Here is a 23,604-nt window from a genome sequence, read left to right on the forward strand (position 1 = left end):
AATGTCTGACTCCTGTCACTTTTATCCCAATGCCTGAGACACGCCTTTGGAGGAAGGGGGTGTGGTTGGTGGAGAAGAGAGGCACACAGACAGTGAGTGAGGAGCAGTCTGTCTGGAACACAGGGTGTTCTCCAGGGAGGGCTCCCAGGATGCGGTCTCAGCCCACAGGGAGTCCAGGAGCCCCCGGCGTCTGGGAGGAGAGGAGGGCTTGGGGCCAGGGGGTGGGATGGGAGCTCACGGGCCGCAGCCTCCTGACTCCAGCTGTGCTCAGAGCTGATCAGCCCAGGTGACTGAGCTGAGGCTGTACAGAGGGTGGAGGATGGCAGAGACAGGCTACAAAAGGGCTTATTGTGTTAACGAATTTTTTTAATTGGATTAAAAAAAAACAAAACTGTCTCTGTTTTGTTTTTTCTCTGGTCATGCCACAAGGCATGCGGGATCTCAGCTCCCCAGTCAGGGACAGAACCTGGGCCCCTGCATTAGAAGCATGGAGTCTTAACCACTGGACCACCAGGAAAGTCCCAGGGCTTCTTTCTTTTAAAATAACACTTGTAAGCATAAAGGAACTCATATTGTTGAAAAATCAGTTGGGAAATCAAGTGAACAAGAAAACATCATGTGCTCAGCAGCCCACCTCCCTGACAGCTCCTGGTAACATCTGCTGTATTTCCTTCTAACACACAGTAGGAACTTCTACTTATTTTTTTGGCTAAGCTGTGTGACCTACAGGATCTTAGCGCCCTGACTAAGGACTAAAAGTGCCCTCAGCAGTGAAAACACGGGTCCTAACTGCTGGACTGCCAGAGAGTCCCACACAACACACATTTAGTTTGTTGAAATAGTACTTCTTTTTCTTTCACAAAATTAGTGTTCAGCTCATACATGAGCTCTTCTAGTAGTTTTCGCTCAGCACTTTTGTTACTATTTGGACACCAGATTCACAGCACTGTCTCTGGGCACGTGGTTCATACATGGCTCCGTCTTTCCTCTGAGCCAGGTCTGCCTCTTTAAAAATAAAAGGTCTCTAGCCAGCAGGGGGAGAGGGCAATGGCACCCCACTCCAGTCCTCCTGCCTGGAAAATCCCATGGACAGAGGAGCCTGGTAGGCTGCAGTCCATGGGGTCGCTAAGAGTCGGCCACAACTGAGCGACTTCACCTTCCCTTTTTACTTTCATGCATTGGAGAAGGAGGAAATGGCAGCCCACTCCAGTGTTCTTGCCTGGAGAGTCCCAGGGACAGGGGAACCTGGTGGGCTGCCGTCTATGGGGTTGCACAGAGTCGGACACAACTGAAGCAACGCAGCAGCAGCAGCAGCAGCAGCAGCAGGGCCTACGTTTTCTAGCTCACTTTGTGATCACTCAAGGGGCCCTCATATGCACTTAGACAAGATGAGATGGATTCACTGGAGAGACATTGCATCATCACGCACTCGTTCACGGAAAGCACCTAATATTTAAGATGAACACAAAGCATTCCTCTGGATGGCTAAAAACTACTTCCAAATATACGTAGTGTTATCAGCAAATACTTCCAACTCTATTTTAGACACAAGATGGACTCAAGCTTCTTTTAGGACATTTCTGTATCTTTAAGGACTTCATCATACCTACTGGGAGAGGGCTCTCTTTGACCTTTGTTCCTTACTTTGCCCCCAACTGCTTTCCTCATTTTCTCTTTGTTCTGTGTGTTAGATCTAGCAGGTAAGGCTTAACCTAGGATAGAACCTAGGAGACCATTTGTGTTTTAAAGCCAAACAGGCAGAGTGACAGAATTCAAGAGTGAGATCCGGAACCCCAGCCAGCAAAGGGGAAAGGCAGGAAAACTTCCAGCGTTCTGACAGGGCTGTACCTGGGGCCCGGGCCGTGTCCCACGTAAGCAGGATGGGGAGGCGCAGCCCGCAGCCCTGGGAGGCAAGCAGACGTCCGCATCAGACGGCGCTGACCCGTCAAGGACACGCACCTTGAAGCAGCAGTGTGCCTGCCCTCCAGCCGGCAGGGTGCAAGGATCCCTCGCTTTCCCACACGTCTCATGTTCTCTATAGCACTGTAAAGTCAGATATTCATAAAAGGTGACACAGAAGAAATGAGGAAGTGAAAAGGCTCCCAAATCAAGTACCCTGGATGTCTGGGTACTTCTCTAACTCCATCAGCGGGATTTTAATTTGATCCTTTATATTCACTCAACTTCTAGGACAGGCGGGTCAGTGGGAAGTACCGTCAAATGAGAAAACTCTGTGGTTGGTGGGGACAGAGAGTAGAGACCCTATAGTGTACCTGGGTCAGAAGTAACCCCGAGGAATGAGGTCACTCTAAACAGGAGAGACTTCTTGCTCTTTGTGGGTCTGTTCTTATTTCATTCATTCAAAATATTTCTGTGCATTTACGGTTTGTCAGGCCCTGACTGAGGACCCAGCAAAACGGCAGTGAGAAGACAGCGAGGTCTTCCACGGTAAGAAGCATCCCCATGGGAGAAACATCACCCAAACCAGCCTGCAGGCAAGTGAGCAGAGATCAGAAGTAGCTCCATGCTGTGGGGACAGCAGAGAGTGTGGTTTACGGGGACAGCTGGGGACTCCTCAGGGCAGGTGGTAACAGGGAACAAAGGGGGCAGCCAGCCATCTGCAGCCCAAAGGCATGCCAGGGAGTGAACACTCCAGGCAAGGGGACCCCACGCCCCAATTTCGTGTCTAGGAGTGGGGTGGGGACCATGGGGAGCTTCCAGGCAGGGCAGGTCCGGCTCAGCTGACCCTCTGATGAGAGGGTCCAGGCTGCCCTCCTCCTCCTGTCTGCTCTCCCCACTGCTCCTCATCATGCGGGTGTCAGCCCAGAACTGGACCAGGCGACACAGTAGCAGCAGTGCATTTATAGGGCCTGTCCTGTTTTAAGACAAGCGCTGCAGGAAGCACCGGGGCTCTCAGGGTGGGAGCGAGAGCAAGGAGGAAGACGCAAGGGTCCGAAGTGCAGCCCATCTGAGAAGCCATTTGGCTATTTCAGGTAGGAATCCTGACACTGCTTCCTGCAGGGGCCAGGGCGGGGCAGTGAGAAGCAGAGGAAGCTCCGGCCACACCTCGGGCAGGTGACAGAGCAGGGAGCGCTGCAGGGTCACGCCGCCATCCACAGACACAGGTGGGGGCTCCGAGGCGGGGGCAGGACCCGCGCTCGGCTCACAAGCGTGCACCGTCTCCCGGTGGAGCGGTGCTGCGTCCAGCACAGGGACGTGCCCCGGCTTCCCGTCCTCTCCCCGCCTCTCGCCTCTCGGATGCCTCATTGGCTCCTTCCGCACAAGAGGAAGAACATCAAAGAAGCAGGAAGTAACAGGGTCTGACAGCGGCATCCGCTCCTCCCACGCCTCTGGGCCTGGTGCAGGAGGTGCGCTTGGGGAGCGGACAGGACCTGCTTCTCTGTGCTCTCCACTGCCGCCTGCTCAGTGTGGCCCCGAGGTTGCCCCAGGTTTGTCCCTGGAGATGCCACACGCCTGTGTCTTTCAGGGACTGCTTTTCGGCAAGAATAAAGAGACGGGATTTTGTTTCCCATGAACAAACCGAGTGGTGTATTTATTTTGCCTCTTCAGGCAGCATTTGTAGACTTATTTGGTGGGCCCTGAACAAGGACGATAACATGACAAGCAGCTCACAAGCTGGTTTACCTTCTTCCCTCCTCTTTCGCTCTGATAAGCACTATGATTTCAGCCGCACGTCACTTCTCTCCTGTGCACTGCGAGGGACGACGCTGCGTGTCAGACACGGAGACTCTCGGACCCTCTCACGGCTTCCCTGGGCGCAGTGAAAGTGCCCTCTGGTCTATGGTGCGGTGTGTGGGCACCTGGAACTCACTAAACGGCCATGCTCAACCCCAGGGAACTCACACCAGAGGAGCAGAGTGTGAGCCAAGGACATCTCCTTGGGAGTGAACGTGGGAGCCCACAGCCCTGGGCCGGGGTACACCCTCAGGGCAGAGGCAGACCGCAGCCAGGGGCTGGGAGGGCGGCAAGACTCGTGCTGGGGGTTTCTGTTCTAGAATCTTGCTGCAGAAAGGAATTCAGGACATTCCTATCCTTTCATTTTAGTCTTTTTTTCCCCCCCTCTCATGATTGCTGCTGAGCTATTTGAGAGGAAAAATACAAAGAGATTTTCCTTCTAACAATGACACTTTTCAGGACTCTAACAAATAAAATACCCTTTTCAGATTCACTTAATAAGAGTAAATATTTAAATTCCTACTATTTTCAGTCCCTCCTAATTGTTCCCTATTTTTTTGGTTATAAATGATTCAGATGAATGGTATGCCATAAAGTTCCCTACCCACCCCCCAAATATAAGCCTCTCCTTTTCTATGAAAAGGAGTAAAGTCCTGGGTTGATGAAAAAAGATTCGAGTGGACCAGTTTTTCCACTGCTAATCATAAGATGCAAAATTTCGCTTTTTCCCAAAGTATGAAAAGAAACAGACATGTATAAGAATTTTACTTATTATAAGAATTTTATAGTGGTTACATTAATCACTGACACCCTGGACATCATTCCACATTATCTATAGATGTCATTCAGCGGCATTCCTATCAATGGATACAACCTTTAAAACAATGAGCCAACCTTCTCAGATAACAGAGAAAGGGGTGGAAGGCCTCATACCAGACCTTGGCACTGGTTCCCTCAACCACTCCTGTATTGTTTGACCTGCCACTTCAAGCATGCACTCACTTTGTGATGAAAACAAAATTTTAAAAAGTGCTAAAATTCCTAAGAAAATTTAAAAATGGATAAATATGTTGGAAGGGTCAATCACCTATTATTTCCTCCGCAGTAACTGGAAGGCACTCATACAACATGGACATGATGAACGGATGCTCTAAGGACACGCTTACACACAAAGATTTGAAAACAGAAAGCAGGACAAAACCTGCTACCAGCGACGTGACTTCTGAGCTACCAAGTTTCCCTGTTTCCTCATGAAGGGAATTTAGGCACTGAAATCCACCTTCCCTGGCCTTGACTTTAAACTGAACACCTGACTAGCAAGCAGATCATGATGTCAGTCTGCAAACTTGTGCCCGAGCCATTCAAGTAGCTCTTAATAACCACAGAAGTGTTCCGTCCATCTTTTATGGACATCCCCCCACACAGTTGAGTCAGAGCTGAAGAGCTGCTGAAACCCCTGAGATATGGAGGCTGCAAGGCCTGTGAGCAGCTCCTTCTGTTTGCTCTCCTGTGATTTATACTCAAGAGCCAGCAGGTCTTCTCAGGGGACATCTTCCCTCTCTGCCCTAGGAGGGCTGGTCCCTTGCTTCATCCAAAGCACTGCAAATACATACTCTAGGTGCAAAGCTAAAAGCAGACGGCAGAGGCAATTAATGCAGTGGGCTGGAGCTACAGGGGCATAAGCCTCTCTTCAGATGGCCTCTCTGAGCTGCTGAGACCTGTCCCGCATCTCAGGGGGGCTTTGTCTAGGTGAGGAACATGCTACTGTACACAACTGAGCAGCCCACCGCCCACAAAACGTGCCCGGCAGATACAGGAGGAAGCCTGGGGTGTTCATTGTCAAAGATAATAAAAGCAAGTTCTGAAGCTGCCATACAGGGCAGTGCAGAAGTTTCCTTTCACAGAAGTGCCTGCCCATCTGTTGACTCAGGCACTCCTCTGGCTGATTTGTTACTTGAGTGGTCTAATAATGCCCACAAAACTGCCCAATAAACAATAAAGTGATGAACGAATGTAAGATGCCATCCTAATCTGAAAACTGGCCTGTTCCCTCAATGAGCCACAGGCAGGGGGAGGAAGCCGTCACTCCTGTCCTGAGACTGCCTTCCAGACCCACAGCACACCCCTCCGCCAGACAGCGAGGGGAGCACAGGCCCTGTGGAGTCCATCCCCACGGAAACACGGCCTCAGTGATAGGACTCCCGCCGACCTCCGTCAGGGCAGGGACTCAGCTCCGCTCTGCTCAGAGGGATCCTTTAACTGACACTCTAACGGGTTCACCACCACCCTCCCCGGTGGCACCAGCGCAAACCGCGCATACACGCGTCACCATCCTTTTTTAACAGTGGGAACCAAGCAGGAAGGTGGTGTGGGTGGAAGCATGCCTCTCGTGGAACCCTGCACCCAGAGGCTTGGGCTGGGAGAGGCACCCTCCCTCCACCCCTCCAGCAGCCTGCCACACCTGGAACCTCCATCTTCAGCCACAGGCTCCGTGCTTAGTCAGGTTTCCTCACCGACTCCTTCACTTAACACAGTGGCAGTGATTTTCACAGGCCAGCTCTCAGCAGGCCCTTCCCCACCTTCTGAAGACACCTCTGCCCTGGGGCAGGACACCTTCGCAGCTGAAACCAGCTATGGTTTTTAGCAAAAGGCAGGTTGAACCAAGCCTCTCACGTACTTCTCTGCTTTGGGGTGCTTTTTACATTTCAGAGGCCCCATTGAGTAGCAAGGTCACACAGCCGGGACACCTGCCTGCAGGAGGCCTTGCCCCGGGGGAGGTCTGGCCCCTGGGCCCCTGGCAGAGGCCGGACCGTGGACGTGCGGCCGGGGTACTCACAGCTTGGGCTTGGCGAGCAGAGGCGGGGGCTCCTTCACGGGGGACAGCAGGGCGGACGGGCTGGGGAGAGCGGTGCCGCCGTCGGCTCGGCCGTTCACCACTCCGTTCACTCCGCGCGTAGGGTGCACACGGGTGGCTTCCCTGTCGGAAGCAGAGCTCAGCCCCGACTCGGGGCTGCTCTCGGGAGGGGCGTCCGCCGGCTTCTGCGCCACCAGCTCGAAGGGGCTCGCCTCCCATAGGGGAGAGGGCAGCGGGAAGTGGCCACTGCCGGACTCTCCTGCCGAGTCGTAGCCGCAGGTGTCTGTGCTGGCTGAAGGAGGGAGAGGAGGGGACTCGGTGAGACGGCCTGGCCAGCCCCTTCCTACCCCACCCACAGCCTGGAGCCCGGCGGGGGCTGCTGCGGGACAGTGCCGGAGGGGCCGGGGCGGGGCAGGCTGGACTTCATCTCCCAGGTGGCTCACAAGTGGGACCCCAGTTACCAGGTTATTAACAAATTTCAAACAGGAGCTAAAAAAAGATGGCAACAGATTACTGGTAATGACGATCGTAGACTCTTGGGACGCTGTGAGAAAAGGCAAGCGTGGGATGATTTGAGAGAATAGCATTGAAACATGTATATTATCATATGGAAAATAGATGACCAGTGCAAGTTTGATGCGTGAAGCAGGGCACTCAAAGCTGATGCACTGGGACAACCCTGGGGGATAGGGTGGGGACAGAGGTGGGAGGGGGTTCAGGATTGGGGGGACACAGGTGCACCAGTGGCTGATTCAGGTCAGTGTATGGCAAAAACCACCACAATACTGTAAAGCAATTGTCCTCCAATTAGATAAATCTGGGCTTCCCTGGTGGCTCAGATGGTAAAGCGTCTGCCTGCAATGCGGAGACCGGGGTTCGACCCCTGGGTCGGGAAAATCCCTCTGGAGAAGGAAATGGCAACCCACTCCAGTACTCTTGCCTGGAAAATTCCATGGACTGAGGAGCCTGGTAGGCTACAGTCCATGGAGTCGCAAAGAGTGGGACTGAGCAACTTCACTTTAAATAAATTTAAAAAAGAAAAAGACCACACAAACACTGTCAACGGACGCCACTCGTCCTCTCTGTTTCAGCCTAGAACACCCTACCCGTGCTTCGCTGAGCTTAGCTCAGGCTACAGAGGTTCTCTGTGCTGAGCAGTGGGAACTCACTCCTTCACTCGTCTGTCCTAAAGCCAAGCGAGGCTCTTGGGGAAATGTCTTACGAGACCTCATAGGGAATTATTTCCCATTCAGAGGACCGCTGCAGCTGTGACTCAGTGCAGAACACACTGCTCATTACTCTCAGTGGAGAACGGAGAGCATCCTGACACAACGGTGTGTCTTCCGAGGACCCTGTGCCCCGCCCAGCACCCAGCAGGGCTTCTGCAGTGTCCTGAGGATGCTCCCTGGGGTGAGCAGAAAGCTTGAAAACAGCTCTTGATCACGTTTGGCCGAGAGTAGGTTTACCCCTGAGAAAAATGGGAAATACTACTTGTTAATCTCAGTCACACAGACGTGGAGCGGAGCTTTGGCTGCATGGTCAGAGCACTGCACCTGTGCTGGGGCCATTCGCTGGGGCCATCTTCAATCCCAAATCAAACACTGGGCCCTCTCTGCGGCTCTGATCACAACCCTGGAGCCTCCTGTTAACAGAGTCCTCAGTCCTGCCAGCAGAGCCCTGTGAAGGAGAACTTTACAGCTCCTTTCTTACTGAGGATGAAGAATCAGGAATCCCTCCCACCGCCCTAAACTGGTTTGTCTGTGTCTCTGCCGCCCCCTACCAACCAGCTTGCTGGCTTCCAGAGAAATCCCTTTGAAACTTCCAGAGCATTGTTGAGTCCACCTCCAGCTGACGACTGCCTCCTGACCGCGGTGCTAGGTGCCGGCTTGGTCAAAGAGGTATTTTATAACCGTTGTAAAATAAACAACAGAAATATTGCCATAAAATCCAACTAAGGCTAGTTAATAATAGCAGAATACTCATGTTTGACTCTTTTGTGACCCCATGGACTATAGCCCACCAGGCTCGTCTATTCATGGAATTTTCCAGGCATGAATACTGGAGTGGGTTGTTATTCCCTTCCCCAGGGAATCTTTCCCACTCAGGGATTAAACCCATGTCTCCTGCATTGCAGGCAGCTTCTTTACTGGGCCATGAGGGAAGCCCCAGAAAACAGTTAACTAAAGATTAAAGAAACAGAGGAAAAGAATGGGTTCATGCTTTCCCTAAGTGCTAAGTTTCTGAGTTTACAAAAATGCCCCGACATTCTCAGAGGTTGGTTTGAACAATAAAACGCGCTGCTTGAGTGTCTGGGAGGACTCAGCTCCCAGTGAAATCTGGTTTCTACGATCTCTGCTGCTTGTCTGGGTCTACTGAGAAGGGTTAAACAGTGACTGACTCGCCCTGGTGCCTCCCGATCCCTGCGTCATGCCGGTAGGCAGGAGGACGCGGGCAGCCAGCTCCATTGTTCCCAAGACAGAGAACACACACCCGAAATAGCTGCCTACGTGTGTTCTCCCACCACACTATCGTCACCCTGTGTTTTCAGCTCTTGTTTCCCACTGCCCAACCACTGTCCCCAGCCGCACCCCCCCACCTCCCAGCGCCCCCCCCCCACCCCAGCCTTCTGTTTTGTGATGAAGCACGGATTCTTAGCATGACTCCTGGAGGCTAGGCGGTCCTCTGGGCAGTCCTTTCTGCAGTGGGGACCTGGTGTACCTGAGGTGACCACCAGCTGGGCAGTGCTGGCTGCTGAGCCGTAATCATTGCTGGCCGAGCAGGTGAAGATGCCAGCGTCCTCGGGGAATGTCTCTGCGATAACCAGGGTGCAGATCTCCTCTGGAAGGAAGAGAACCGAGTCACTCATCAGAGGGCACCACACGGTTGCTCCTAAGAAGCCAGACTTCTGCCTTCTAACCCAGGCAAATTTGGTAGCAGTTATCATGGGGTCACTTTACGAAGTATTCACAGTGCAATCTCTTGACATTTAATTTAGCTGTTCAACCTGGAGGCAAAGCTCTGGAGTCATACAGATTCTTGGTGATTGTGGCTAAGCTCTGTCTTCATCAGTCTTGGCTTCTTCGCCTGTATAACAGGGATAATGTGCTCCTTGTGAGGGTACTGCGATGAGCACACAGGAGGTTTGCAAAGCATGTGCCCGTACGCTCGGAACGTGGGAGACGCCAGCCCTGCCTAGTTTGGCTGATGCTCATGAAATTTCTCAATAACAAAAGAGCTGCTCAACTGAAACCCTTACTGGGGACATCAAGCTTCTCTGAGAAGCTAACAATGGGGAAAAGAGAACATAACGGGGAAATGAGAACATAACGGGGAAATGCTTGACTGCAGACAGTTACTCTGGAAGCTACTGTTACACAGCGTCGCTGTCTTCTGTGGGGTGAGAAGCACAGACTCTGGGACCAGAGACTAGAGCATGAATGAGGGTCTTGCCACGTGGTGCCTTTGTGACTCTGGTTCACCTCTCACCTAAAGACAGAGACTAAGAGAATGTACCTTCGGGGTCTTGTATGGACCATGACTCATAAATCACCCATCACAGGGCTGTCATGAGGGTCGATGCTGGTAACCATCACAACAGCTCAGTTACAGAGGCCCTTCTCCAGCACGAGGCACCACTATTAGCACTGAACAGACATGAGTTTAGATTTAACCCTCATGCCAACCCTGCAAGTTACATTTCCTATGATTAACCTGTTTTACAGATAGGAAAGCTGAAGCATGGCAAGGCTAACTGATTTACCCAAAGTCACTCAGTTCACGAGCAGCAAAATCAGAATTTGAACCAAGTAGGGCTCCAGACTTCATTCTCATGACCATCTACGGTTGTGAAGAGATACGCACTATGCTTAGGGCACTGCCTGGTGACTTAGGGTGACTGCTGCGTCATAAGGAACTGTCGGTGGTTTCGCTGAAAAGAAGCTTAATGTAGAGTGTGGCAGCTATTCCTAGTTAATCAATGTATGCACGATATGCATTGTCATTTGGGGAGTCTATCAACTATTATTACATGGAGTGACTGTCTATGTTGCATCAGTGACACAGGATGGCTGTGTTGGTAAATGTTAAGAGGCCTTGTGTATTTCTGATTCCCACAGACACTGATCAATCCCACATCATGTGGAATACGTGAGACTGTGCTGTGGATTGTTAGTAGGAATGGCTGGGGCTGCTCCTCCGACACCCAAGCCCAGGCACCCCCCACACCAGGCTCTGCAGTCCTGTCCCAGGCCTGCGATCGGGGGTTCCCCTCCGACACCCAGGCCCTGGGCACTGGGCTCTGCAGTCCTGTCCCAGCCTGGGATCTGGGGGTTCCCCTCCGACACCCAGGCCCTGGGCACTGGGCTCTGCAGTCCTGTCCCAGCCTGGGATCTGGGGGTTCCCCTCCGACACCCAGGCCCTGGGCACTGGGCTCTGCAGTCCTGTCCCAGCCTGGGATCTGGGGGTTCCCCTCCGACACCCAGGCCCTGGGCACTGGGCTCTGCAGTCCTGTCTCAGCCTGGGATCAGGGGGTTCCCCTCCGACACCCAGGCCCTGGGCTCTGCAGTCCTGTCTCAGCCTGGGATCTGGGGGTTCCCCTCCTACACCCAGGCCCTGGGCACTGGGTTCTGCAGTCCTGTCTCAGCCTGGGATCCGGGGGTTCCCCTCCTATACCCAGGCCCTGGGCACTGGGCTCTGCAGTCCTGTCTCAGCCTGGGATCTGGGGGTTCCCCTCCGACACCCAGGTCCTGGGCACTGGGCTCTGCAGTCCTGTCTCAGCCTGGGATCTGAGGGATCCCCTCCTACATCCAGGCCCCCCCATATGGGGTCTGTAGTCCTGTCCCAGCCCTAGGATCTGAGGGTTCCCCTCCCACACCCAGTCCCCCCCACACACACCAGGCTCTGCAGTCCTGCCTCAGTCCTGGGATCTGGGGGTTCCCCCCCTACACCTAGGCCCCCACATGGGGCTCTGCAGTCCTGTCTCAGTCCTGGGACTAGGGGGTTCCCCTCCAATACCCAGGCCCCCCTGCACTAGGCTCTGTCCCAGTCCTGAGATTCAGCTGGCCTGGCAATTGCTTTAACCTGGGTGTGGTGGGAATGATGTCCCTTTGGAGCTAAAGTCTCAGGGGCCCTGTCCCTCTGCCCCATCTCTGCGAGCCCTGATGGACCCTTGGTGACCGGGAACTCAGGGTCCCCCAAGCTGAGATGGGCTACTGCCCATCACCCAAGACCACTGGCTCATCCCAGCTACCCTGGAGGCTGGCCACTCCCACCACGTGCGCCCATGGGGTGGAGGCCAAGCCCGGCGTGGACCACAGAGCTGCAAACGGCTGAGCCACAGAGTCAGGCGCCACACAGTGGTCGCCACATGGAGGCACTGGTGTCTGCGCCCCTGGGCCTTGTAGCAAGAGCTGGCAGACCTGGATGGGGGCCGCGCTTCCCTGCCTCTGACAGCCCTGATGGCATGCTTCTCAGAGTTCAGAGTAAGGCATCTCCCCTGGAGTAAACCATCAGGCATGAGATTAGCAAACTGGCCTCAAAACAATTTATGCTGTAAACACAGTGGGTTTATAAGAAGTATTGAGACTGGTTCCAAATAGGGAAAGGAGTATGTCAAGGCTGTATACTGTCACCCTGCTTATTTAACTTATATGCAGAGTACATCATGAGAAACGCTGGACTGGAAGAAGCACAAGCTGGAATCAAGATTGCCAGGAGAAATATCAATAACCTCAGATATGCAGATGACACCACCCTTATGGCAGAAAGTGAAGAAGAACTAAAAAGCCTCTTGATGAAAGTGAAAGAGGAGAGTGAAAAAGTTGGCTTAAAGCTCAACATTCAGAAAACGAAGATCATGGCATCCGGTCCCATTACTTCATGGGAAATAGATGGGGAAACAGTGGAAACAGTGTCAGACTTTATTTTTGGGGGGCTCCAAAATCACTACAGATGGTGACTGCAGCCATGAAATTAAAAGACACTTACTCCTTGGAAGGAAAGTTATGAGCAATCTAGATAGTATATTCAAAAGCAGAGACATTACTTTGCCAACAAAGGTCTGTCTAGCCAAGGCTATGGTTTTTTCAGTTTTTTTTCATGTATGGATGTGAGAGTTGGACTGTGAAGAAGGCTAAGCACCGAAGAATTGATGCTTTTGAACTGTGGTGTTGGAGAAGACTTGAGAGTCCCTTGGACTGAGAGGAGATCCAACCAGTCCATTCTGAAGGAGATCAACCCTGGGATTTCTTTGGAAGGAATGATGCTAAAGCTGAAACTCCAGTACTTTGGCCACCTCATGAGAAGAGTTGACTCATTGGAAAAGACTCTGATGCTGGGAGGGATTGGGGGCAGGAGGAGAAGGGGATGACAGAGGATGAGATGGCTGGATGGCATCACCGACTCGAAGGACATGAGTCTGTCTGAGTGAACTCCGGGAGTTGGTGATGGACAGGGAGGCCTGGCGTGCTGCGATTCAAGGGGTCACAAAGAGTCGGACACGACTGAGCGACTGAACTGAACTGATCTTATAATAACAACACTGCTATTTATTAGAATGACATCTCTCAACTTTCCCACACCAACAGAAGTAGGATAGGTAAACGTAGGCCAATTATGGCTTCCTTGCGGCTCCGTGGTAAAGGACCTGCCTGCCAGTGCAGGAGACATGGGTTCGATCAAGCCTGTGTGTCCCAATTATTCAGCCTGTGCTCTAGAGCCTGGGGACCACAAATGCTGACTCCCAACTGCTCTAGAGGCCATCCTCAGAAACAAGAGAAGTCCCTGCAATGAGAAACCTGAGCACTGCAGCTAGAGCGCAGGATCCTGCCACCCCGCCGTCAATGCTGCTAAAGTCCAACAGAGATCCAACACAGCGAAAACGAAAAAGAAGTAAATAAAAAGTAGACCAATAAACCAGTAAATAAAATGAGAGTATGTCTTCCTTTACATCCCAAGAGAGCTTGTTGACCTTGACTTCAATCACAAGATATGCTGAGTTCTCAATAACGTACGGCTTTCTTTCAACAAACAAAATTATTTTCCCTTTTTGAAATAATGGTATCATTGAAGACTTCCTGTGCTACCAATAGTGGGAAAATGCTGGGCACTATGCATTTTCTCTTCTAGTTTGTTTTAAATGAATGGGGGGTTGCCATCCACTTTCATAGGTCATGATCCACAGTTTAAAAACACTGCCCTAGGGGGCTTACTGGAGTTCCTGGCTCAAAAACCAAGGAATCCTGTGAGATGGAGCTGTTTGGCGTATTAGGAAAGGGTTTTCAGGGAAAGGCTTGAGAGCGTTTATAACACACGACTATCACTGATGCCCAGGCTCAGTGGCCAGAAAGGGAGGGTGACAGGGAGCAGGCGGAGGGTGCCCTGTGTGTCCTGACTGCACTGCGCACACGTCCAGGCTCCCCACCGACAAGAAAGACACGAAGCTAGAAACAATTCCAGTCGGTGGGGGGGAGGGGGGAGGAGTCACGTAAGACAAATCCTGGAGAAAGTCAGATCTATCCGGAAGTGCGTCAGGGACTGGGGATTTGTAAACTGAACAAATAAATCTGGGCTACAAGGACTAGTTCAAATTGCTCATTCCTTTGGGCAAGGTCCCAAGGGATCCTCCCAAAGTCACAGTTAATTAACGTTGAGGCCAAAACGCTGAAGGTCACGCCCTGCCTCCCAGGAGCTCCTCAGCACAAGGCCTTTAGGTGTTCTGTGTTTGCTCCTCGTCCAGGAGATGGGGAACTCAATGGAAATGAAGCTGTGAAAGGTGGGAAAGGGGGAGTTTCTTGGATCTGAACATCCGAATTACTCTCACTGTCCAAGTAGCTCACTGCAAACCCACCTGCACGAGCAGGTGGGCTCTGTGTCCTCCAGGTACCAGACACACTGGAAGGATGCCAGTCCAGCCCCAAGGGCACTGTCACATGGCTCTGCCGGTAGGAGAAGAGATGGACAGCCCAGTGTACGGGGATTTGGGGAAAACCCCCCACCCTCCACCCTGTCCTGGCCATTCTCTGGGAGGTGGGCTCAGCAGCATTTGCTGCTGGGCACCCATGCCCCCCTCCCCATTGCACTGTCCTGGAAGATGGAGCTCCTAGAGACAGAGAAATGCCTGAGAAGCTTTCCTTGCAAGCACAGTGGTTACAGCTCATACAATGCTGTGCTGTAAACGTACCTTTTATATCAGTATAAAATCTTACCTAGCAGGGATGAGAGAAATTGATCTGGGAGCAATGACCTCGTCAACTCTCAGAGTACCTTCTTATGTTATCTACAATTTTGTGATTTTTTTTTTAAAGTCATGCCATTTTAAGAAAGCCCCAGCTTATTTATACAGCTGCCCCTTCTCACCCAGAGGACCCTTCAGAGAATGAAAAGGCTTCGTGTTTCAAATCCAACTCAACAAACTTCATTCTCCAGAAATTCTCAGGAACACTTCTGCACAAAATGAGGTATGTTCATGCATAGAGCTGATGACCGACTGGACAGTGTACACACAAAACAAAAAAGTCAGAATAAAAAAGCACGAGCACGTTCTTTGGGTTATCTTCAGACATTGCCACGTCTCAGGGACTTTTACACGATAAAGCTTTAGTCCAAGGCCCCAAAAGTTGTTCAGCCTCGCTTCTCTTGGAAAATTGCATCCGAAAGTGACAATGGGCTCATGTTTTGCTGAGAAAGCAGCACCTTGGCTTGTACGCTTCCGACATTACGGGAAGAAGAAAGCCAGGAAGACAGGGCACGAGCCCGGCTGCTGCACCCAGCTCTCTCCCGGGAGGGTCTTCGAACAGAGACCGTAAGACGTCCGCGAAGTACACTTTGGTGAGGGATGGGAATTAGGAAATGACTGCTTGTCTCAAAGACAGAGGCTCATTTGCTTGTATTAAAAAAACTGTCCTTTTAAAAAACGGAAAAGTTTAAACTTACTAATGACTCTAATTATGATCTATTTGGATCCAGTTTTCCTAACTGGAAAGCTTTGATTTGAAGACATATAACAACTTACTAAATCAGAAATCTTTTTGCTGGTGGTAAATTCTGTCTTTTTTACCATTACTTAAAAGTTACTTAATCACATAACTACCTGTCAGAGGTTAATCCCAAATTTCATTCAACTTCTTGGGCATGCTTAACTCTTCATCAAATACAAACAAAACAATTTTGTTCGCAGAAACATAAAATGAGGAAGCAGCATGGATTATATTACTGGATCCTCTGGGTAACCAGGGGATGTCTTCATAAATGTCTTCCTTCACAGTCCTTTTTTTTTTCCCTCTTTGGGGTCCAGCCTAACTAAAAATAAAATGCAGCTTTAACCTTCCAAACCACATAATTTGGCTAACGTAACTATTAATAATAATAATAAAAAGGACTCTGGACTAAAGTTGGCAAGATGTGATTCAGTGTTTAAGACTGAATCAACTATAAGACATATACATTTTTTAAGGACTTCCTGTGATAAATCATAATGGAAAAGAATATGAGAAGAACAGATATATATGTATATGGAACTGGATCACTTTAACATACAGCAAAAACGAACATCATAAATCAACTACACTTCAATAAAAAAATTTAAAAAATAAAAATGCATAGATTAGGGAGTAACAGTGAAATGAACCCCAGCAGACTCATCAATAAATCTAAGAAAAGAAAGATGACCAGTTCTTTAGAAATGCTCGCCAACACCCACCCCCGCTGAATCTTCCTTTCCGTTCGATTCCCCTGTATGTTTACCGCCTATCTCTAGTTCCTTCAGGAGTGTGCCCTTTAGTTTCACTTTGTAATTTATTTTGACTGGAGTGCCGTCGGTCGGCGTGTTGCGTCAGTTTTGGGGTCCAGTAGAGTTAGTCAGCTACACGTGCACACACTCCCCCTCCTGTTAGGTCATTTTCCCACACAGGCTGCTGCGGCGCCGAGCAGAGCTCCCCATGCTACCCAGCAGGGCTGTGACGGTTACCTACCTTACATATAGCGGTGTGTGCATGTCAGCCCCAATCTCCCAACTTACCCCTTCCCAGCCTCCTTCTCCTTTGGTAACCGTAAGCTTGTTTTCTACATCTGTGACTATTTCTGTTATGTAAATAAGTTCATTTTCATCATTATTTTAGATTTCACATGAGTGACGTCATATGATACTCATTTTTCTCTGACTTCACTTAGTTTTTAAATGCTGACTAACAAGCATTTTGGAGAAGAAAATGGCAACCCACTCCAGTATTCTCGCTGAGAAAATCCTATGGACAGAGGAGTCTGCGGGGGTCCCAGTCCATGGCACCTGAAAAAGTCAGACACGACTGAGCACAAGCATTTATCTCGTCATGTAAAGAAAAGGCAAACTTGCCACTGTCAGAAAAAACTTGAGCTACCCCAGGTGTTTACCGAAGCACACAGGGGTCCTGAGTGGTCAAGGCCACAGGGTCTCCTGGGAAATCTGGGGCTCCTGGCTGGGTGGCGGCTTGTGTGGAGGGGCTGAGCACGGGCAGGAGTGGGACAGCTGGCCAGAAGACCTGGCGGGGGTCTGCGTCTGTCACGTGACTGCTTTGACGTTTAACCCGGCCGACTTTCTGCTCTCAGCTCTGGGTCAGATCAGAGCACGTCCACAAGCAGGCACACGCGTGCTCCCAGCTGATTCTGCAGGCACGGATGGGGGTCAGGCCAAGCAGAGATGCGACCTGGGGTCAGTTCACCAGCCTCCCCCATCATCTGTCGTCAGAGCAGGAGACGGGCACTGGCCCTGAGCTCTGAGTGGGGAACGCTGCACTGTGTCTGCCCTCGTCACACCCCAACGTGGCCGTGCCCTGTGGGTGCCCCCAGCTCTGCTCGCCTTTGCTGTCGCGCTCCTTCCTGCCCTGCGCCTCGCTCCGGCCGGTGAGCGCTCTCGCTGCCAGGAGCACACCCTGCAGACAGGTGGTGCGTGGCAGTCCTTGCATGCAAGTCTGACAGATCCCGAGTGCTGCTCTGCGTGGAGCCAGAGGCTCGCCTGGGGTCCGGCTCTGCGCTGGACGTCACATCACAGCAGCACGTGGAAGGCCTGCCTCACCTCTGTGTGCTGTGGGCCCGCTCAGAGCCCCGGGCTCTCTGATCCACGTACTGCTGTGTGCCGAGGCGATCATGGTCTCGTCCCGGGGCCTGTGACTTCACACGACGCGTGGCCATCAGTGTGTCTAGACACATTGCGGGCTCAGGGCCCCTTCGGTCTGGACACTGACTGCCTCCAGTTTGGGGAATAAACATAGTATCTCGCTGATAATCCCTCCCCTTCGTCCTCGCCTCCTGGAATCCTAGTTGCGAATGTGCGGTCCACCCGGGCGGGTCTCCAGCGTCTGATTTTCATTCCTTTTCTCTCTTACATCCCTCCTGTCTTTTCCTCCTCCTTTGTCAGACATTTTCCCAGCTTCTGTTTCTGTTCCTAGTCTTTTCATTCCACGAACTCCTCCTTTTCTGAACACCCTCCCCTCCTCCCAGCTCTTGTATTTTTAGTTTTGCTTCCTGGATGCGCCGGTTCTCTTGTCTCTCTGACGACAGCGGTGCTGTTTCACGATTTCTCGTAGTGCGTCTGCTGCCTCCACGCTGCGTTCTGGGGAGCTGATCCTGCTTTTCTGTACCATCCCAGAGGGCAGTTTCTCCATGTGGCTTTGATCTCTTCCCATCCTCATGGTTCTGAGCCGTGTGAAGCTCGGAGCAGCAGAGAGCACTGGGCACCTGGGCCTTCCGTAGCTGCTTCTGTGTTGGAGAAACTCCTGGATCGTCACGGGAGGGTTTTTCTTCTTTCAGGGTGTTCCAATTGCCCAGAGAGGAGCCCCAGCACCTCGGCCCAGCCGGCCTTCCCAAGGCTAGGGTAATGGGTCGAGGGGCGGAGGCAGGTCTCAGGTCCTCAGAGTGACATGGTCCTTCTGTCTCCTGCTTCAAGACTTTCCCTCACTCCCCAGACATTAAAGCAGACTTTCTTAGTCCACAAGACCCTAAGTGTTTCAGCAATTTTTCATTGTGTTCCAAACCAAAAGATGCAGGGAACAGTCCTGTTTGCTAAGTAGTTCTTACCAAGAATGTAATAATATCTAGGTCTTAAGAAGTTACTGTTTTTAAAAATACACATAAATTGAAGAAAATATCAGTAGTTTACTCTTAAGTCACCATGATCACTCATGCGTATGAGTGTATGTGTGTACGTGTGCTCAGCCCTGGACCATGGCACAACTTCTCCTGGAGTCTCACTGGACCAGTGACCCTCCTCCTGTCCACACCGGACCCCCACGCTCCTCTCCCATCCACACCGGACCCCCACGCTCCTCTCAGGTCCACGCTGGACCCCAATGCTCCTCTCACGTCCATGCCGGACCCCCACGCTCCTCTCAGGTCCACGCCGGACCCCAGTGCTCCTCTGCCGTCTGCGCCGGACCCCCACGCTCCTCTCATGGACCCACCCCAGCTTCCTCTCACGTAAACAGTAGACCCCCACCCTCCTCTCATGTCCACACTGGACCCCCCCCCCCCCTCACGTCCACACTGGACCGGCCACTCTCCTTTCATGCTCCACACTGGTTTGCATCCAGGACTTGGTCTTCATCACACACACACACAAAACTGTTTCACAAAGTTCAAAGGAATGACGCTGAGGCTGAAGCTCTGATACTTAGGCCACCTGATGTGAAGAGTTGACTCGCTGGAAAAGACCCTGATGCTGGGAAAGACTGAAGGCAGGAGGAGAAGGGGACAACAGAGGATGAGCTGGTTGGATGGCATCACCGACTCAATGGACATGAGTTTGAGCAAGCTCCAGAAGATGGTGAAGGACAGGGAAGCCTGGTGTGCTGCAGTCCATGGGGTCACAAAGTAATGGACATGACTGAGCAACTAACAACAACAACCACGTTACCGAAGAGCACATAGAATGGGCTAACGTGATGCAGAGCCGCCTCAAGCCAGCTGCTGCTGCTGCTGCTGCCGCCGCGTCGCTTCAGGCGTGTCCGACTTCCGTGCGACCCCCCAGGCAAGAACACTGGAGTGGGTTGCCATTTCCTTCTCCAATGCATGAGAGTGAAAAGTGAAAGTGAAGTCACTGAGTTGTGTCTGACTCTCAGCGACCCCATGGACTGCAGCCCACCAGGCTCCTCTGTCCATGGGATTTTCCAGGCAAGAGGACTGGAGTGGGGTGCCATTGCCTTCTCCACTCAAGCCAGCAGTCCTTATCTATATGTCAAGTCTCACTGTTTTGTTGAAAATCTCCACCATCTCCAGCACCTCTGTAGGCAGGGGTGGTGCATGGGGTGTCTGGCCACACAGTTTGGGAACCACAGGCTTTATCCAACCCACTTTTGTTTAATCTACCATCTTAACCTGGAACTGCATTCAAACATGCTCACGGTCACCCTCTGACCACTCAGCACCTCACTTCATGTAACAAAACATAATTCATTCACATGTTGACTGAGGATTCCCCTCTTGGGAGCTAGGAAGGTGGGTGGCCCTGGTGAGCAGAAAGCCACACTTCCTCAGGCACCATCCCCCAACCAATAAGACACGTTTTTTGAGTTTGGATTTTGCAAGCCATGAGACAATGCTGCAGGAGTAACTCAACACAGTCTGTGGCCATTTCCAGACAGCTGAGTCAGGGCCTGGTGCTGACAGCTGTCACAGGGGTCTTCTGTGCCCTGCCCCCCTCCCTGCCCCCCCATACACAGGTCTCTGAAGGACTCAATCAGGATAAGGTCAGCATGTCAAGGAGGCTGGGGCAGGCTCTCTGAGAGACATGTGGGTCCTGAGCACACTGACTGCTGTGGCCTGAGCCGCTGAGGAGATGGGGATCCAGGCAGACCTCTGTCTAGACAGGAAGGCAGTGGAGACACGCCAGACTGACACAGCCCAGGAGTGATGAGAAAAACCTGCTTCCGTTGTGTAACACAACTGGAGGGAATCGGCTATTTCCTTCTTTATCTAAACATCTAACCCCTGCAGGGGCTGCCAACCGGCACCAGTGAATTTCAGTCTCATTTCCAGGTCTTCATCTTACCCACGAATAAGAGAAAGGGAGGAGAATGAAGAGAAGAGAAAAACAGACATATAAATAAGTGAGGGGGCAAACGGGGAAAGAAAGGAAAGGAAGAGGCCAGCCAGGGAGGAGAGCACAAGGGTGCGCGGGTCAGGAAGTGGGGGCAGGCTGGATGCATTCTGAATCTCAGCCATCTTACATCTCAGCATTTGGAGACCACCCTCAACCCAGTCCTTTAACAAAATTTATCTCCTCTCCATTGAACAGTGGCTAAAAAATAGCCAGGGAGGAAGCCAGTTCCTACATACATTCCGAAAGGCTGAAGAGCTCACAGGTCTGTCCGTGGGATGGAGCTATCCTTAAACGTAAGGAAAGTACAAGGTTCAATACAAGTTGAGTTTTGTACCCTGGAAGCATCAGTCAACTTCAAGGTCAATGTTAGACGTCTGCCTCCCAGTAAAGGAATCCTAATCATATGTGGTTTTGTCAGGCAAGCCAGGACACTGCTCAACTACAAATATGTGTTAATATTTGCTTGTTGTGAAGTTCTAACTTAACAGCTCATGTAAATGGTCACTTGGATCGTTGTTCATATTTATGGATTTTATGTAATTCTCCATGCCAAGGGTAGACTCCTGAAGCCAAATATTGTAATAGTCCTCCATGAAAGGAAAGGAACAATCCAGCTGTGTTGTGAGGAACACAATTGTGGAGGAATTACAGAGGTCAGAGAAGACTAGTTGTGTGTTTTTCCATAACTGATGACTGTATATGTGGTTTGCCTTGCGCTGACAGATTTGCTTGAAATACTGTTCAACCAAAAAAATACTGATACTTGTCTTCAGCAAATGCTATTATTGTGGTTGGAATGAAGGAATCTGTGTTCTTAAATGCTTCCAGATCAAATCGATGGGAAAAGGAAAATAGGAAACTTGAGCGAGCACAGAAAGGGCAGACTTTTCCATATGTTCTGAGGGTGTGCTGATTATAAGGAAGGCCTTCCATATCCTGCTCTCCCTGGCATGACTTGTCACTAACCCAAAGGCGTTCAAGGACATTCTAGAGGTCAGACTACCCCCATGAAGCTGCTCAGCACTAGTTTCACAAAATAGTTCAACCAAATTCTAGAAGCAAAACAGCAAACATAACAGACAGGCATGTATGTCGTGTGAGGGGTGGGAGTGTGTGGAGTCTCTCTCCCTCGTCACCAAATCCTTCTTAGTTGGCATACTGTTTTCAATTTTCAAACACACACATGCTCAGAAACTGAGCTATGCAATTTCTAACCATTGTTTTGAATTTTCAGATGATGCTTAGTTTATGATTTTCCAACACAGATCACGAGAGACATTTAATAAATCACATCACCTGCGTAGGTGATGACAATGGATAAAACATGATGAAAGAGTTGCATGATTTCAAACAGAATCCAAAATGCAACCTCAAAAGCACTCTTAATCCATTCCACCAGAAATGCTTTCAGAATGTTTGGCCCAAGACTTTAGTTTTATTTGTAAATAAATAAAGTATCAAGAGATAACCTTCTCCATAGATTTGTTCATGCAAACTTTCTTGTGGGGTAAAGGAGAAATTTGATTCCTGTGTTTATATCCATTCATCTATATAGTCTATTTAAAATTGCAATGTAAGAGATGTGCCCTAACTCCCATCGGGTTTCCACACCAGTTCACATGGGAGACTGAGCCTCGGAAGCTCCCTCCATCAGGGAACAGCGTCATCATTACACAGCATCAATTTTATATGAAACCACGTCACAGACAAAATATGCAGTTGTGTTTCCATAATTTGGAAAGTGACCACAGCACCTGCCGTGGGGACTATACATGTGGGCGCTGGATCTGGGAGTAACTCACAACAAGAAGGCATCAGATCAGCGTTTGCACAGCAGAGGAAACCAGAAGCAAAATGAAAAGACAACCCGCAGAACTGGAGGAAATATCTGCAAACAAAGCAACTGCTAAGGGATTAATGTCCTACATATACAAACCGCTCATATAGCACAGTGCCAAAAGAACAAACAACCCAGTCAAAAATGGAAGACCTAAACAGACATTTCTCCAGAAAAGGCACAGAGATGTCCAAAAAACACAGGAAAAGATGCTCGACATTGCTTATTAAAGAAATGCAAATAAAAACTACAATGAGGTGTCACCTCACACTGGTCAGAATGACCATCATCAAAAAGTCTACAAACAAAAAATGCTGGAGAGGATGTGGAGGAAAGAGAAGCCTCCTACACTGCTGGCTGGAATGTACATTGGGGCAGCCACGATGGAGAACAGCTTGGAGGTTTCTCAAAAAACTAAAAAGAGAGCTACCAAATGACCCAGCAATCCCACTCTTGGACATATATCTGGAGAAAACCATAATTCAAAACGCTACTTGCACCCTGGTGTTCACTGCGGGACTATTCACAATAGCCAAGACACAGCGCTAGCTAGTAGTGTGGCCGCTCAGTCATATCCAGCCCTGGCAACCCCTGGGACTATAACCCACCCAGCTGCTCTGTCCATGGGATTCTCCAGGCAAGAACACTGGAGTGGGTTGCCATTTCCTTCCCCAAGGGATATTCCTGACCTAGGAATCAAACCTGGGTCTCCTGCACAGCAGGCGGATTCTTTACTGACTGAGCTACAACGGAAGCCCAAGACATGGTAGCAACCTAAAAGTCCACTGAGGGAGGAGTGGGTAAGAAAGACGCGGCACGTACACTCAGTGGAGTACTGCTCAGCCACAAAAAGAATGGAATGATGCCGCTGGCAACGACAAGGATGGTCCTAGAGAGTGTCATACAGAGTGAAGTAGGTCAGACAGAGAAGGTCAGACCAGATGCTGCTGCTGCTGCTGCTGCTGCTGCTGCTGAGTCGCTTCAGTCGTGTCTGACTCTGTGTGACCCCAGAGACGTGGAATCTAAATGCATGGTACAGATTAACTGATTTACAAAACAGAAGTAGAGTCACAGGTGTAGAAAATAATCTTCTGGTTACGAAGGGGAAAGGGAAAAGGGATAAACTGGGAGAGAGACTGGCACGTGCAC

At 50.7% G+C, this 23,604-nt stretch overlaps 1 protein-coding gene across 8 annotated transcripts in view; it reads right to left on the minus strand.

Moving 5' to 3' along the window:
* The window catches only part of PALLD (palladin, cytoskeletal associated protein), a 374,395-nt gene that overhangs the window by 170,488 nt on the left and 180,303 nt on the right, over window positions 1-23,604 (minus strand). For all 8 annotated transcript variants that reach the window (XM_042243570.2, XM_042243569.2, XM_042243568.2 and 5 more), the window contains 2 exons: window positions 9,269-9,388; window positions 6,533-6,842 (listed from right to left, as the gene is read on the minus strand). In XM_042243570.2, coding sequence (XP_042099504.1) covers window positions 6,533-6,842; window positions 9,269-9,388 — 430 coding nt within the window. The remainder of the gene's footprint in view (window positions 1-6,532; window positions 6,843-9,268; window positions 9,389-23,604) is intronic.

The sequence above is a fragment of the Ovis aries genome, chromosome 2, assembly GCF_016772045.2.
Source record: "Ovis aries strain OAR_USU_Benz2616 breed Rambouillet chromosome 2, ARS-UI_Ramb_v3.0, whole genome shotgun sequence".
Taxonomy (NCBI): Eukaryota; Metazoa; Chordata; class Mammalia; order Artiodactyla; family Bovidae; genus Ovis; species Ovis aries.